Source organism: Photinus pyralis, unplaced genomic scaffold, assembly GCF_008802855.1.
Source record: "Photinus pyralis isolate 1611_PpyrPB1 unplaced genomic scaffold, Ppyr1.3 Ppyr1.4_LG3b, whole genome shotgun sequence".
Classification (NCBI taxonomy): Eukaryota; Metazoa; Arthropoda; class Insecta; order Coleoptera; family Lampyridae; genus Photinus; species Photinus pyralis.
In genome coordinates, this window is record NW_022170510.1 from 22,855,345 (window position 1) to 22,873,434 (window position 18,090).

The following is an 18,090-nucleotide window of genomic DNA, read 5'->3' on the forward strand; positions in this document are numbered from 1 at the left end:
TCCTATGCCACCTTCCTCAGCTGAAACGTGCCTGATAGTGTCCGAAGAAGACGTTTCTAAAGCTATTAGATCATTTCCAAATGGATCAGCATCAGGAATTGATGGTTTAGCACCACAGGTTTTAAAGGATTTGATATCTTACGGAAATGGCGAATCCGGAAGGAAATTATTGTGTACTATAACAGAGCTATGCAATTTAATATTACGAGGAGATGTCAATGAATATATTCTGCCAATTCTCCACGGTGCCTCTTTGTGCGCGTTAAATAAGAAAGGTGGAGGAATTCGTCCAATAGCTGTAGGAAATACACTTCGTCGTCTGTCAGCCAAGCTCGCATGTAAAGCAGTTCAGCAAAGAATTGGAGAATACTTTCGGCCTACACAGTTGGGGTTTGGCACAAAAGGAGGTTGCGAAGCTGCCGTTCACACTGTAAGAACGTTTCTAAAATCAAATCAACATACAAACAAAGTGCTTTTGAAAATTGATTTTAAGAACGCATTTAATTCGGTAGAACGCGACACAATGTTAGCTGCTATACAAGCTAAGACTTCGGAGCTATATCATTACCTCTGGCAGTGCTACGCTACTCCATCAAAACTATTTTTTGGGCCTGAAGTAATTAACAGTCAAGTTGGCTGTCAACAGGGTGATCCAATAGGACCCATGGCTTTTTCATTATCGATTCATCCCATTATAAACTCACTAATTTCAGAACTTAATGTTTGGTATCTTGATGATGGGACCTTAGCCGGAGATTCAGCATCAGTTCTTTCTGACTTTGCCCAGATAATTCATGAATCTAGAAAGATAGGACTTGAAATCAATCCTTCAAAATGTGAATTACATTTTATGTCTGATACCGACGAAGAAGTTTTAAAGAGGTTTCAATTATTATCTCCAGGAATCCGAAGTATCACGAAAGACAATCTTACACTATTAGGAGCCCCATTGACATCGAAAGCAGCAATGTGCTGTTTAAACACTAAACTAGAGGAAATGAAGATTTTGTTTGCCCGGTTACCTAGCTTGAATAGCTATTATATTGCTTTCTATCTACTGAGACACTGCTTTGCTATACCAAGATTAACATATCTTCTACGCACTACCCCGACGTGGAATTTTGAGGAAATCCTGCACTCTTTTGATACGGAAATCAGATAAACTCTAGAAACTTTACTAAACACAACTTTATCAGAGCAAAAATGGATTTTAGCATCCCTACCTGTCAATGTCGGTGGATTAGGAGTGAGGAAAGCAAGTGATTTAGCAATACCAGCTTTTTTGGCTTCAGTAAATAGCGTTTACGACCTTATTTGTGACATGTTACATAGATCTATAACAGTTAAGGTTGATATTCCTTTTTACGATGAAGCGCTGAACTTCTGGAAAACATTACAGCAAAGTTCCAATAGTTTTAATAAAGAAGAACTAAAAATACAATCTATACCTTCCGTTCAAAGAAATTGGGACTTGATCAACGTTGAACGTGTAGTAAGATCTATGACACTGACAAGTGAACTCGATATCGCGAGATATAAAGCTTCGGTGGTTCCAGAATCTAACGCATGGTTAAATACACTTCCCTCTAAAACCATTGGATTGTTATTGGACAACAATACGTTTCGTATTTCCATCAGTTTACGCCTTGGAACAAACATTTGCGTTCCTCATACTTGCATTGTGGTACGCAAGTAGACAGCAGTGGAATACACGGACTATCTTGCTCGATGAGCGCAGGTCGACATTCTCGACACTCATCTTTGAATGAAATAAACATCGTTCACTTGCATCGGCAAAATACCCCGCTGTGTTGGAACCTGTAGGCCTAAGACGTGACGACAATAAACGTCCTGATGGAATGACCCTTGTGCCTTGGACCAAAGGACAAATGCTAGTTTTGGGATGCCACATGCACCGACACTCTAGCACCATCCCATGTTAATTTATCAAGTAAAACGGGTGGTGCAGTAGCTGAATCTGCGGCAGGTATAAAAATAAGGAAAATATTGTTCAATTATAGAACAGAACCATATTTTTATACCTTTCGCAGTAGAGACTTTGGGACCTTGGTGCAGAGAGGCTCGTAATTTTGTGGAGTGTTTAGGAAAACGTATTACTAGTATTACTGGAGAACCTCGAGCTACTAGTTATTTAAAACAAAAAATCAGTATTGCTATACAACGTGGCAATGCGGCAAGTATAATGGGGACGCTTCCAACTGCGATCCCTATGGAAGAAATTTATTTGTTATGAATATTTAAAAATTTTTAACTTTGTAATTAATAAACAAGTGTATATTTTATCATGAAAAAAAAAAAAAAAACTTCACAAAAGGCCATAGCTATGTGACCTATATTTTTCTTTACTACAAGCGTCTATGGTTAAAATTTGAAAGAGAGAGATCGTCATAGGAAAAAAGTTAGCATTTTCCAATCTGCGCATGTGCGCATTTGATTGTTACTTTGTGCGATGTGTCTTTGCTAATGGCCTTTTTAATTTTCGATTTTCACTACATGTGATACGTTTTTCTTTACTAGAAGCATCTACGATTAAAATTTCAAAGAAATATTTTCATAAATAAGGAAATCTGCACTCCGCAGAATGCGCATTAACTGCGCATGTGTACATCTAATGTTTACAATATGAGATCTTTACCTTTAACAGAAACATCGGTGATTAAAATTTCAAAGAAGTATCTCCGTAAATAAAAAAGTTGGCATTGCGCAGTCTGCGCGTGCGCACATCTGATGTTTAAATATGAGATATTTTATTAGAAGCATCTGTGGTTCAGCAATTCAACAATCGCCTCGCAAAGAAGCCCCGAACCGCGTGCAAACGTTGATACTACAAAAGTTCGACATAAGCCACCGGCGTTCGATGGAAAATCATCGTGGTCGACTTACTTGAAACAGTTAGGCTGCTGCGGCTACAAATAAATGTACAGAGGAAAAGAAGGCAACTTTTCTGATAGTTGCGTACGATTCCAGAACACTACCAACAAGATTTTGAGCAAATTGTATCACCTTTAGAGATGGATGGAACTTCCATCAAACACGATTAAATTTGCTTATATGTATAGCAAACCGAAACTTTCTAAAAAAAATCACGGAACAATCTCGAAGTTGACATATCACATTTCATAGAAAGAATGCGTCGCATGCGCTTTCGTTCCTTATCTCCGATGACTATTTTATCGACTAGATGACACTTCAATGGCGGATGGTGGCGCCCCGATAACTCACTGGATTTCTAGAATATACGCTATCACATATTGTTAGAGTGTTTCATTCAGCATAATAACAATTCGGATGCTCCAGCTGAAGGCTTTTTCAATCTACATACAGGAGACGTCAACCTCATAAATCGATTTTTATGAGATTTAAGGGAAAATTTGAACAATGATGGACCATTAAAGAAGCCGAAGCCCAAAAACTATGATTCTAGATTCGGAAGAAGTAAAAGTGTTGGTGTAATTGGAGTCGTAGTGGCACATCACACTATATCACGTCGCCAATTCGAAGCTGAATCCAGAATATCTAGGACTAGAGCTTTGATTCTATTGGAAAAAAACATAAATTCTGACCTTACACCGTACGGAATTAACAACTGTTGACTGATTTTGAGCGAAGACCGGAACTCTCATTGGTATCTTTGACAAATTCAACGAGACTCATCTTCTATAGGAACCTTGTTTGGACAGCTGAGGCTCATATTAGTAGTGCTGGGATTTGTAACAATCAGAAGGAGCACTGGTAGTCAGAAGAACCGTCTATAGTCAAATTCAGAGACGATTTAGGTTTAGTGTTTCGGAATTGCGTATCTTATAAAATCTTCCAAGAGAAACTCCACCCACAAAGATACCATGATATCATAAATCGGCTCGTCGTTGAGGTCTTTCTAGATGATCTTCCATTAGTAGAGAGAAATAGTATAGTTAAGTGCCCATTTTCAAGAATATTGGATAGGTAGGTATCAATGGACTAGTAAGGTGACCACCTGACTTAACCCCGCTGGATTTCTTTTACTAGGATATTTTATATAAGAACAATAATAACACTCTTAACAAACTGGGGGACAATTTTATACGTTATGTAATTGTGTCTCAATAACAATGGACATCAGTTTGAATACTACTTAAGAGTCTTCTTTACCTAAGCGCAACTTTTTTACATTATAGTGTATAGATGATTATAGCTGCAAGAGATAAGATGAATTTCTTGCTTTGTCAACTCCTGTCTTGGTCCTTAGTTAGTTCCCACCGCCACTGTGCAGCGGCGCCACTTGTTACACTCAAATTGATGATTTACCGCCCGCCAAGATACAGACTTTATTTACAAAAATTATGATTTCATTTTTTGGGGTCATGTTTAGAAGTAACTTATCTAAAAAACTGTCGGTTTACTTTTTCCATAAATCGTCTTGATCGAGAGTAAAAAAATAAAACAGATTAGCGCAATAATCGGTGCGAAACATCTAATCTTTAAACAATCGGTATTCAGTTGCTATAAACTTTTAAAAAAAAATACATTTTGTAGATAAAGGTCTAAATTTATAAAATAGTTCTTAAACAAGAGAGTTTTTATGGCGGGCGCTCTTATGGAAATTTACATTGGCTGCAGTGGGTACAGAATACTCTTAACTGTAAGTTGGTTTGATATGTTTGTTAAATATTCTATTTTTTGTTAGGTTTTCCTTTAATATAATAAAATAAAAATGTGCAGCGATATTGTCAACTACTCAAATTTTTAAAACAACATTTACAAACTGCCAATTGCGATAAAGGTACATCTACTTTAGAATAAGCGTGCGAATATGTGGCGGGGGTGAATCTGTTCCGGATTAAGAGTTCTACTTGAGTCAAATTTTCCTGGACTGCAAAGATCCGATGGGGAAATAACTTATATCGAGGCGAATTTACGGCAGTGAATTTTAATTTTGTCACAGAAGAGAAGAAAACAAGAATTGAGTATATGCCAGTTATTCCAAGAGCGAGTTTTCATGATTAATATTTTAGGGCCGAGTTGTATATATTCCATGATTGACAAAAGTAATGATCGCCGAATAGGTAAATCCTGCAGCATATGCAACCAACATTTGAATATATAGAGCCAACAAATTAAGGTATCAGAATCAGACGGAACCCAATGTGATATGCATGTTGGTTGCTTTTGCAAAATGAGACGTATTACTGTAACGTAAACCATCATATACTATGCGATCAAAAATGAGTGGCTGCCGAGTCACCTTTGGAATTTTTGTTTACACGGGAAATCGTACCTTGAAGTTCCAAAGGCGACTCGACAGTAACCCATTTTTGCTCGCCCGTTAGTAAAGATTAGCGTAAATACATAGACCTGATTTCGAAATATTCGACATCCGATTAAAGGATTATTGTATAAGAACCGTGTTATTCTTATTTATATTCATTTTGGGTTTCACTATAATTGTGGGAACGTAGCTTAGTTACTTTGCTTTTCTTAAATTTAAAACCAATAACACCACGAGTTAAATCCCGACAATTGGAATTGGCTTTGCGATATAAATTACAAATGTAATAAAAGTACAACATTAATAACATACCTGTCTGCCAATGTAACAACAAAATTGAAAACTAATTTGATTTAGGTACTTGCGCATAGTAGTTCGAAAGTTCTCCGTTTGTTGTTGCCGAATGCCAAAAGGAGAAACGGATCTGTGTGAAATTCGCGGAATACATTTATTTTCCATTAAGCGTTCATGAAATGATTTGTGTTCCAAAAGTGTCTTTTAATTATTGAATACAATGAATACAACTGTAAATTATTGAGTTCGGTAGATCATTGGAGTGTGGAACCTTTAATTTATTAACAGTGTTCATACAGTAATTGAATGAAAATCTACGGCTGACTTTTTGAAATAATGCAGCTACCAATTACAAACGAATCTTTTATTCCCGCGAGTTTGAATCGCTGTAGAATAAACTTATTAAAACTCGGGACAAGTGAAAATGGATTATGCTGTGATTGAAATTCTTTCTGAAAATAGGACTTGGGTTGAATATTTCATTTCATTCTGAATTTATAAAGCAGACAAGTTTATAATATTGGTATAGGTACACCATCAATTTTGAACCAGTGTATACAAAATTAAAATCGATCACTCTCACTCACCTAATGTAATGGAAAGTTAACCAAGTAAAGTGTAATCGTTGGGGATTTATGTAAGGCGCGTTTCTAATTTGGTATTAGAACAAGACTTCCAAAACTTGACTTTTTTAGCATTAAAATAAAACATTTTTTATTATACCTCAATCACAATCTCCGTTTTGAACATTCAAATGCGTGCGAAAAAACGCACGCGCTTTAAAGTTGCTAAAAGTAATGATATAGTTGTATGATTCAAAATCTGGGGCCGAAATAAAAATTTTTTTTCACTACTAGCGTCTGATGACATGATTATTAACCTTTTTTCCACTTGTAAAGTAGGCTTTCTCGGCATTTGTTCAAAGTGGTTAATAATGTAGACATTATTAACTAGTAGTCAAAAATGAGAACTGTCACGCTGTCCCTTTTAGAAAACACAACCCGAAATTTCGCTCAATAAACGTTTGGACAAGTTCCCTAAAATGAATAATTGCCACCATCTGCCATTTCCACAAAAATGACATACCTAAAATTATCACATTTTGAAAAAAATCGAACGAAATTACTCTTTGAAAATATCTCAATGACAGAACAAAATACGGTCTGTTTGACTACGTACTTGATTGACATGTTAAATTAAGAAACAAACAATTCTGTCCAACCGTTCACTTTCTTATCAATATAATATGTTAATTTACAGGATTTCAAGTGCTAGTAGTGAAAAAAATAGTATATATACCACGGTAGAGAAGTCTATTATTGCCTTCGCACCTTACACCCCTCGGCGCAAGCGCCTCGAGATGTAATCTTGGTGCTCAGGCAATAATACTGTACTTCTCTACCTTGATATACCGGGTGATCCATTAGAAGTGATGATCGCTTGAATTTCGCGCGTAAGGTTTTAGTATTTTTTGCATTATTAGATTGACAGTTTGAATTTCGTTAGTAATTTTTTTCTGTCATGACTGTCATTTAAGAAACCAGTGTCGCCGTTAATTGTTGTGTGCTATTTGCGGTTTATTACTTTTTCCATTTTGAACAATTTTTAGAGTTGATGCACTAAAATATGTAAGAAACATGACTGTGTCTAGTGTTAGTTTATAATTTGTGGTAAAACAGAAGCAGTATTTTTAGATTATAAATAAGTAAACGATTTCCTGAGAGCATGACGATACACCACTGCAATTAAATAAATGATCATCAGTTAGTACCAACTTCATAATAATTTTTGATTTGCGGGAAATTCAAATTGTCCTCCCTTCTAATGAATCACTCGGTATAATGTACTATTCTTAAGTCGCGTTTTGTAAATGCAAAATATTTCTTTGGTTTGAAGCTTTAACAAACTCGCGCAATTTTGGGTATGCTGCCAAATCTGTTAATCGCAGCATTGTTTGAAGTTTTGAATGAATGCACCCAAGGATATAAGATTTAAATACCTTTAACATTTCATTTCATTAACTGTCAAGATTTTTCATCTCTGAAAGCATTAAGCGAACTTTATTATTCATACGTCAGATCCAAATTGGAGTATGGGTCTTTGATCTGGAATCCTTGTTACGACACGTACATCTCGTCTATTGAAAGAGTACAAAGAAAGTTTTTGAAGTACTGGTATTTAAAAGCGGAAGGCGTTTACCCTGAAAGGAATGTTAAATATGGTGTACTTCTGGAATACGCTGGATTCGAAAGCCTATCTGCGCGAAGGAGGTGTACAGCAATGGCATTCCTATATAATTTGTGTGACAACTTAGTGGATTGTCCAGAATTGATTCAGCAGTTAAAGTTTCATGTGCCTCGACAGCAATCCCGAAACAATATTACGTTCTTCTGTCCTAGAGTGAAATCATACACTTTATTAAGATCCCCAATACATTTCATGTGTGACACATTTAATAAAATTAGTAATGAATGTGATATATTTACCTGTAGTAAGAACTATATTCTTGAAATAGCGTCTAAATAATTCCTAATATCTTTGCGTAGGTACTTTATTTTCAAATCATTTGTTTTTTTTTGTTTTTTTTATATTATTTGTTTCTGCTGAGTATTTTTTTTTATCTTTATTTTTTTGTTCTCACTTTTAGCGTTTATTACTAATCTAAGATTAATAACTTTTCTTTATGTTTTTATCGCCTTTGTCCTGTAAATGGGTGTTCCTGCTGGGCAAATAAAGCATTATTATTATTATTATTATTATTATTATTATTATTATTATTATTATTATTATCGGTGTTTCTTGTGAGAACTCAGGTCTAGCCTGGTTAACTAATCGCACGGATTAAAATCAAGTAACGATTAGTGTCTGTGTCTGTGTCTGGTGAAGTTATGTAGCGTCCTTAAAAAAAAAAAATTCACACACGTACATTGGACATCTAGGGATAGTATGTAATTCGTACTTACCAACATACCTATTGATGGGCACAATAGCCAACGCTATCAGGAAAGAGGAAAACAAAACAAAACAAAAAAATCATTATAATAATTCCTGTAATTTTATTAAATGGAGTTTATTGTGTAAGTGTTTCTTTGGCTTTGCGTTTAGGTTGAATACGAGTGGGTTGTGATAACGTGGTGTGCTTCTGTGAAGAAGGAGTTTTGTGTTTTTTAATTGTATTTATGGTGTTTCTTTGTTCCTGAGGTCGTATTTGTGAGGTTGCTTGGGTTTTTGGTGGAGATATTGCAGTATTTTGTGAGCCTGTGTTAAGGTTTTTGCGTTTCGGTTATTATTATTATTATTATTATTATTATTATTATTATTTCCTTCATATATGCCAGCATTATCGATTCATTTAACACTTTGTTCATAAGTAGCTTCCTATTCATCCACGAATATAACTTTTCAATTCTTTATAATAGGCTTTACTGGATTTTGATTTTACACCTACCAACTTTTCTGTAGCTGCCTAAGTGCCCATTTTTCAAATTTCATTTAAATGCTTTCATACATAAGAAAGTTGGCACGTTGGCATGTATTGTTTATTTTATTTTGGTAATTGTATATGAATTACGTGTTAAAAGACTCGATTTGTTCAGTTATCAATTGTGTACGTAATATTTGTGAAAGTTTATCTCGTGTTTTTCTCAGATCGTAGATAAAAATAAATAAATATCGCCGCGTAAGCCAATTAGTTTCAAGATAAGGACCAAGTTTTTAACACAGTTGCAGATTATTTCAAGAAGGCGCATTATTTTGTAAAGGAAGGAAGCAGAAATTAAATGGAAAGGGAAGGAAAGTGTTAAATATCCAAAGCGAACGTTAATCGAGGATCTTTTTTACTGGAAGACGGGACTCGGTTCTTCTGGACGTTGAAGTGAATCCGAAATTTGAGCGTATTTTTTTGCAAAACAGTTAGTTTGGTTGTTATTGAGGCTTTTGAAGTTTACGAAGAAGTCAGTTGTAGTGCAATAAGAAGATGGAGCCACCAATGCAATGGTATAAGTCGAGTTAAGCAAGTGTGTGTTTTACGTTTACGAAATTTCCTAGTCCCGATGTTAAAGGAAGTTTTCTCCGCCATTAAAGGGTCAATACTATAATTGTAATTACGAGGTTAGTGTCGTCTAAATCGAGATTCGAGTGCTATAATAAGTATAATTGAAGTTTCGAAGCAATATTTATTTATTTATTTAGTATCCCCCTCTTGTTCTGGGCCCTCAACAGGCTTGCGCCCAATTACAGAGTGACCCGCATAATGCTATCACCTGGTGTTTTGTGTTTGTGCGTCAGTTATTGTAAATCATAATTACAACCGGAGATTTTGGATTATTGACACTTTAAGGTAATTAAGATTGCTATTGTTCAATCCATCACTTGTTGCGTGGTAAGGGTTATTCTGATCCTGAGTGCCTGTTTTCTTACAGCCTATTTGATTTTTTTATGTCGAATAAACTGCAAATGGTTGGTTTTGTGATTAATCGAACGCAAATTACGACCCAAATATGACTTCTCAAGTTAAATTTTTCTATTTTGTACCCAGAATTTACATCAGGTATTAATTGAAAATTTGTTAATTACATTAAATTAAGTTAATTCCCCAAATTGATAAAATTTAAGTCAATGTCGAGGCTCGTCGTGGGTGGTGGAAGCTAGACGTTACCTATAGAGAAATAATTATAATTATTTCTTTTAAGGATTTTGTTAGTGTACCCGTATTTAATTGGGCTAACTGAACAGGTGTTTGTGAGCGGTTTAGTGGCTGTTTGCCAAAGTACCTAGCATTAGATTTGCATTGTCCCAATATCCTTTCTTAAACAGACGCTCTTTCGTACACAAAAATAAACAGCAAGTCTATAGTTTGTGTAGAAAGTATAGTGCACATTCTTTTGGATCCAGCTAAATGCCACCCAAAATAATTTTCCTTGTAGCTTTGTGCTTTGTGTTAAACAAGAATCTTGTCGTCATTATTGACAATTTATGTTTCTTAGATTCTCTCAAGTCCAGGTCAATCAGTCTTTGATACTTCGTTGTCTGGGTACTCATCTGTTGAAGCAACATGAAAAAACCGACCCTAGTGCCCATAATAACTATAAACAGCGTCTCTCTGATGCAATCACAACAAACCCCTGACTCTCTATAATGATTCATGTAGTGAGAACTTCCATTGTTCTAGCATTAATAATGAATGGTATGGAACGGTTCTAAAATATACCCGACACGTTTGGGAAACGACAAGAAAGAGGATTAGCGGCTCAGACAAACATAGTCTACCTGAATGTATTACAATACTAAAATACTTACCCCTAAATCGATGTAAGTAATGTATATAGGATACGGTAATACTAAGCAGAGTGCTGTAAGCCATGTTCCAATTACACACACGCATGCTGGTAGACGTGGCTTCGATGGGTTGCGAACGTAACGTAATCGGTCCCACGCAATCAGTAGGAATGTTAAAGTGCTCGCATGTTGAGGGATGTCCTGTAACAAAAACGGATTTTCTTAAGTATTATTGCTTAAGTGAGTGATTCGCTATATTTTCATTACAAAACTTGACAAAACGTTGCACTAAATAGCCCGTAAATAGCTTAGGTGCGAACCAACAATTTTGTTGGCCATATTAGACTTTGTAAATTGTTTGTTAGCCAAGAGATAATAATTTGGTGCAGTATGTGGTCGTTAATTCATCACGTCATGTTTTGACCAACCTTGTGAACCCCCCCCCCCCCACCCCCTGGTGATACGTGGTGAGTGGTGAGCTTTACCACTACCCCCTCCCCCTACCTCCGCCCTAAAAAAATCGGATGCTTAATGCCTGAGTCCGATACAAATTCATTCGATTCTATCAAATTTTTAGAACTGCGGTTTAATTGCATCAGGTAGGCGTAAACATTACTGTAAACAAAACTGGATGCAAGCGAAATTCATCTTAATTAACATTCTTTGACGTAGGTGATACGACCTAGAATCGCTTAACCGTTGCGGTACCGTATTTTGTTCATTCTTATTCCACACGTCAACAATAAAGCGATGCAGTTTGTTTAATAGAATTGTTTATGTTTAATCGACGACGTGAGGTAAAAAAAGTTAATTCTGCATTTAGCGGAGTTAATTACGTATCGGAATAGTAATAACGGATCGACTATAGTAAAATTTGTGTTATGAACTAGCCGTTGGTTATTTATTTTGCTAAAGACTTTTCGAGCTCACTTAGAAAGTCAAAATTTTATTTCGAGATGGGAGGTTCAACCCCTTATATCCAAAAAGGCCTATTACATTGTAAACGAGTGGAGTTTTAATTATATTTTATTGAATTTTCCTCGGTAACAGGATATTTTAACTTATGAATGTTTTGATATAACCCACTAATTCCAAATGATTTCGGTTTTCCAAAAACTCATTTATGTGAATGTTTGCTATCCTCTTCGCTTTTCATTGTTGACACCATTCAATAATGTCCATCCCACACTATAATTATGTGCATAAAACAACTGGAGATGCAAGTGAGAGATGTAATGGTGTACTGAAGGGACGATTTCGTTGCTTATTGAAGTATCAAGTTGTTCATTATGGTCCGGAACACGGAAATATAATAATGAGAGTTGATAGATACGCTGCTGGAAGAATTGTGTAAGTCGGAAAACAAATTGTAAATTAAATTTGTTAGGTATCTACCTAAATGAACTTGCCCACATAGTAAAAACACTAGAAGGCGTTCACTTTTTAGCGCGTTTTTGAAAAAAGTAGTGCTTATACAGGCTGATTCAAATTCGAGGACCACCATGGGATCTCAGAAACTGTAAGAGATAGGTCGGTAGTTTAAATTTGGCAAAGTTGCGTATTTTGATGTTTACTGAACAAAATCCGACTACTTTCGGAGATCCTGAAAAAAACGAAATTTCGCAAAATCGTTTTTATTTTTTACCGGGGTAATTTAAAAAGATATCTTTGTTTGACTTTCAGTCGAAGTACTAATAAGTAGATGATGGGTATAATAGGTGCACGAATTGAAACTTCACCTTGGACCAATGTCTTTTAAATTACTTGTATGGTAGCTACGATTTTTTGTTTCACATTTATTCTGCTGCGAGCATATTGCCATGCGCAAAATCGAACGAACGCATTATGAGACAATTCACACCTGTGATTAGAACTACATTTCCCAGGCTATCCCAGTCTTTTGTACACCCCGACAGACAATTTAGGGGTTCTATTATTCTATTCTACTCATTCTCAGGATCGTTATAATAGTTAACTGATGATGATAATTTACCTCAAATAATTGTGAATTATTTTTGCGTACTTACTCCACCATGCCTTTTATTCGGGCGCATTCAGCCTTTTTTTAATAATTTCAATTACCACCAACAGAATCACACAAGGGCAGAGAAGACTAAACTGAAATAGAAAAGTAACTTTTATAAATAAATCAATTTAGTAGGTACCTATTTCAAATTCAAACTAATCTAGTTTTATGACTAAGTACTAAATAGGAATACGCTCATGAAATTAAATATTGTCAAGTATGAAGGCTTCGTCCTCTAACTAAAGGTTTTTCATTAGAAATAACTTCAAAATGTGCTGACGCCACAGAGAAGCTAGTTCCATAATAATTCTAGCTTAGGTGTTGAAGAGAATACGACCTACTTTGCAAATGGTGCAACAAGTTCAACGTGGCAGACAACTTATATTGGCATCCTTTTTGGATGCGGTAAGTATGTTTTGTGACATTTTTAAATGATATTGCACTCAAAAATACTATATTATGCAAGTTTTATAAACGACAATTTAGACACGAGTTTTATGATCGGCACGAGTCCCAGTGTAGCGTAGCGTGTGTTTAATAACGAGTGTTCAGAGAAGTTTATAAAACGCTTTGCATACTATACTTTTTCTACGGATCAAATAAACTTTTCATTATCGGTTTCTGCGTCCATTTTTGAAAAACAGGACGAATTATGTTCAATTTAATGACAATGCAATAAACGTCAAACTAAGAATTTGATTTAGGCCTAGATATGTCAACAAAGTTCAAGCCGTTTTCAATTAAACTTCTTGAAGCGTTATATTTTCCGAAAACACCCGCATCGGCACCAATCCGTTTCTCATGAGCAGTTGTATTTAAGATGATGCTTCGCACCGAGCTTCGCACACTATACGAGTATGTCAGTACAAGATGTGAAATTTTAAAGATGGGAGTATAAAAACATTAACATTACAATTTGGTATAGAATTATTATATACCGAATTTATTTACTGCGTATCTGAATAGTCTCAGTGCTAAGGCAAAGTAAAAAAACATCCGATATAACTGAATACCGAACGATCCTCGAGATCTTCGCACATACCTACGTCATTTTTACAACACACCTTAAGGGATTGATTCTATCCCACCAGTACAGCATAGCTTGTAAAACAAATTTTTGAATAGCATTAGTTTTACGTTTATTCGAGGTGCATACATACATAATTTCATACAATCCGGTTCCGGTTAATAGGTAACTAACGGAGATGTCAAAAAATCAGATTGCGCATGCGCAAAACCATTTTTTTACCGACATCAGTTTTACTTTTTTGAGGTGCCTACGTATAAAATTTTATTTAAATATCTTAATAGATAGAAAATTGCCATTGCGCAAATACAAAAGTTGAGTTGTGCATGCGCATTTTTTTTAATTCATCTGCATAGTTACCTGAGGTTTAAGGAATATTTACTAACAGAAAACCGGACACGGGACATTGATATGTTCTTTGTAACAAGAATTATAAAAGCAACTCTGTTTTGGAGGTTTGGGCAGTTTTTGAGCCGAAAAATAATAGCGGCCTTTCTTATATCCTCAAGAACATGTGTAGGTATCAATTTTCAAAGCGATGGACGTTTCTACACAAAGTTATCGTACACACGGACAGACAGACAGCAACACAAAATTATAAACGATCTCGAGGATCGTTAATAAGTAGAATATAACTACGATGATAGCTGAATTAAGATAATATTTTTCTTTTTCAGTCCTATCGGAGATTCTTTTCTCGAAAATGTGTCAACTGTAACAGAAAATCGTTAGTATTCATGAATATGAACTGACAGCGATTTTAACAACGCATAATGTGAAATGTATGCAGTTAATCTAATGTATCAACATTGAGACAGTATTCCAATTCATATAAACAGTTCATATTTTCACTGCGCGGAAGTAGCTTCCGATTTAAAAAAAGAGGGAGGTATTTCAAAATTATTTGTATTTATTTAAATACTAGGTAGTAATAGTAATAACATTGAATTTATAACTATCAGAAGCGCAGGTTAAATGGCAGGATATGTGACTGTTTTCAATAGTTTAAATTACAAGACGTAGATGTCTCTACCATCGAGAAAGATGAATAATAATGTCAGTTTTTTTACCTTTGTTAATTATTATACAGGAATCTGTAATGAACCCACTATCTCGATTTGTAATTGTTGTATACAGAATTCTAGATACCCAAGAAACGTACTTATAAGGCATTTATGTGGCACACGGGATGTTGAATGACGTAAGATAAACATTCTTCCTTTCATGAATCGTGACCTTACTTAACATTCCTTAAGGAAGATTGAATTACATTTGAACAGGAAAGCAAAAATACGCAGGCATCCTTGATCACTGTAACAGAAATTAAATGTACCTACCTATCTATTCTTAATTTTTGTGTGTGTCGGTTAAACCGTTGCCACCGGTTAAACTACCTTAAGACAGGGGTCGGCAACCTATTGAAACGGAAGAGCTAAAAATTACAATTTACAAAATTTCCCAATTCTTAAAGAGCCACAAATAATTTTTGATTCAATATTATAGTTTTTGGCTATATACAGGGTGCTGCAACAGTCCGTCGGTTTTTCCTACATAGCTGATAGATACCTGGTAAAAATATTGGTGGTTGCGGATCTACAGAAATTATTTTTGAATGTACAGGGTGTTCCATTTTTACGATGTCAATTAATAACTGATCTTTTTAAATAGAACATCCTGAATATTTGGTTGTTTCAATGCCGTTTGTTCAAAGTGCTATAACTATTCTTTTTCAAATGGAACTACCACTATTTTATTTCGCTATTCGCTTTTGTCTTCTCTTAAATGTTTATAAGGGGTGCCCTGTGCTTAAACTCCGCAGTGTTTAGGTTATTCAATATTTTTCACAAAAGTACCTACTCATTAATTAATTACGTGTTTATACATCGGAGTAGGCTGGCTATAATAAAAAAAACAAAAGAATACCAGAAAGTAAACAAGTGTCAAAAATTAGATAATTATTTGCTGCAAGTATACTTTTGATACAAAATAAGTATTAATTAAAAAGGCGAATTTCGAACAAATGAACTAATTTCTTTAGATAAATACGGAGAGCCGCAACTTTATAGGTATCAAAAGAGCCGCAGGTTGCCGACCCCTGATCTAGGATCACAGGTCACACCTGGCAATTTTGATACAAAATAAAAAGGTCGTTAACCTCTTTTCTTTTAAATTCTGACGTTTGAAATTTGTTCTCAATGGTTAATCGATAACTTATCGATAATTATCGATTAATAGATAGTCAATCGATAAATTAAAAAAAAAATGGTCGACCGGTCAACAAAAAAAGAATGTTTTGCGCATGGGATTTACACAATATACAGGGTGATTCCTATAGTACCTGCCACCGTTTGGGAGCGTATAGGGGGTGCCTAGGGGAGTATTTTGATATAGGACACTTGGGGTCGGAAATCTAAAATAAGGGCGCCAGAACCAAATTTATCTTCTGGAATTTCACGCCTGTATGTAGGCAACCCAACCGACCGACGTTTCGCGCGGAGCGATGCAGAGCGAGTTAGCGCGAGGAAGCGACATGGGAGGAAAGGAGGGAAAACGACAGTCAAAAGCAATAACGTTTACAAGTGTTCAACGTGGCCACCGTTGTTCTCAATGCACTTCCTACATCTAGCCAACTATTATTATACTATTGCCATGTGTTTATTCACTTGATACGCGTCGTTGCAGACGGGATTTCGTGGGTTTAAACAAAATTCTGATCAAGTGTCAGCCACACATCGCCGCCTGAGATCGCTCCGTGTGCACCCGCCGGCCGGTTGGGTTGCCTACCTACAGGCGCGAAATTCCAGAAGGTAAATTTGGCTCTGGCACCCTTATTTTAGATTTCCGACCCCAAGTGTCCTATATCAAAATACTCCCCTACACACCACCTACACGCTCCCAAACGGTGGCAGGTACTATAGGAATCACCCTGTATATTCTGACTACTTATAATAAGCAAAAATAAATAAAAAGTGCGATTAAGACATCGAAAATATTTGCTTTTACAAAAGTTACAGCGATTTGATTGAAAGCTTTCAGGGGCGAAAATTAAAGCTGGAATCTTTGTTTTCCCTAAAAAAAAAGAAAAATGGAGGGTGATATTTTTCCGCGGTTACTTAGCAAAGAGGAAAAAAAAATCCTGGAACAGTTTTAAGGCAATAGTCCATGGTTTCCCGTTCAGTGTTTCCTGGGAAACCATAGAGCTGAAAATTATGACGAGCTGACAGGATTTGGTTTTGTATCATGGGGTATAGAATGTCTCTAAAGAATAAAGATGCACAGGTTACATTCTCATTTAGATCAATTTAAGGATAATATGGGAGCTTATTCGGAATAAGGACAATACTTTCTCGAGACAATGGAACTTAGGCACCTTCCCAAGGCCAGGAAGTTGGAAGCATGATGGAAGATCAGATTCAGTTGAACATGACAAAAACAGCAAAACTGTTCCATTTTTAAACATTTAGACTCTAAGATAAACAAATTATAAATGTAGAAACGTTACCATTTAATAAATCATGCCTATGTAAGTAGGATTCTATAGGTATTTTTATTTTTTGGTTTTTTGCATTTTTTTCACACAAAAACAAATACATAACCATTTTTTGTTCTAATTCTTATTTGTGGCTATAGAAGCAATAAAAATAAGGTATATATGTCCCATGCGCAAAAATGCTGTAGACCGGTGTAATTTATCGAAAATGTTAAAGGATTGGTCGATAAACCTATAATTACCGATAATCTATCGATTAATCTCACAACTAAACTATTAAGATAGATAATTATCGAGAGAATTTTTAACGACATAAACTTTTCAATGTTTAGGTAACCAGTTTACTTCCAACAAAAGCGATGTAAGAGCATTGTTGAGTTGCCATATGATCACAATTCACAACCTACTGCTGTACTCATTTTTGAGGATTATCGTCCACTTGATCACCTTTGATTTCAGACAACTTGAGCATCAAAAGATCCTGTTTTATTTAAATTATCTCTCGCAATATCAATACCAAAAAAACAAAAATGTTAGCGAGTGTACGCATGGATGATGTAATATATCGATTGAGAATATATATCGATGAGATTTATGAAAAAGTGTCGATAGTTTTCTCTTGATAATTTCCGCTACTTATTTATTAATCGATAAATATCAGAGATAGACAATTTTCGTGGCAATAATAATCGATTATTATCAGCAGC

At 35.4% G+C, this 18,090-nt stretch overlaps 1 protein-coding gene across 3 annotated transcripts in view; it reads right to left on the reverse strand.

The window, feature by feature from the left end:
* Nucleotides 1–18,090, reverse strand: part of LOC116167191 — a 164,149-nt gene that overhangs the window by 68,782 nt on the left and 77,277 nt on the right. For all 3 annotated transcript variants that reach the window (XM_031482455.1, XM_031482456.1, XM_031482457.1), the window contains one exon: nt 10,862–11,041. In XM_031482455.1, the coding sequence (XP_031338315.1) occupies nt 10,862–11,041 (180 nt within the window). The remainder of the gene's footprint in view (nt 1–10,861; nt 11,042–18,090) is intronic.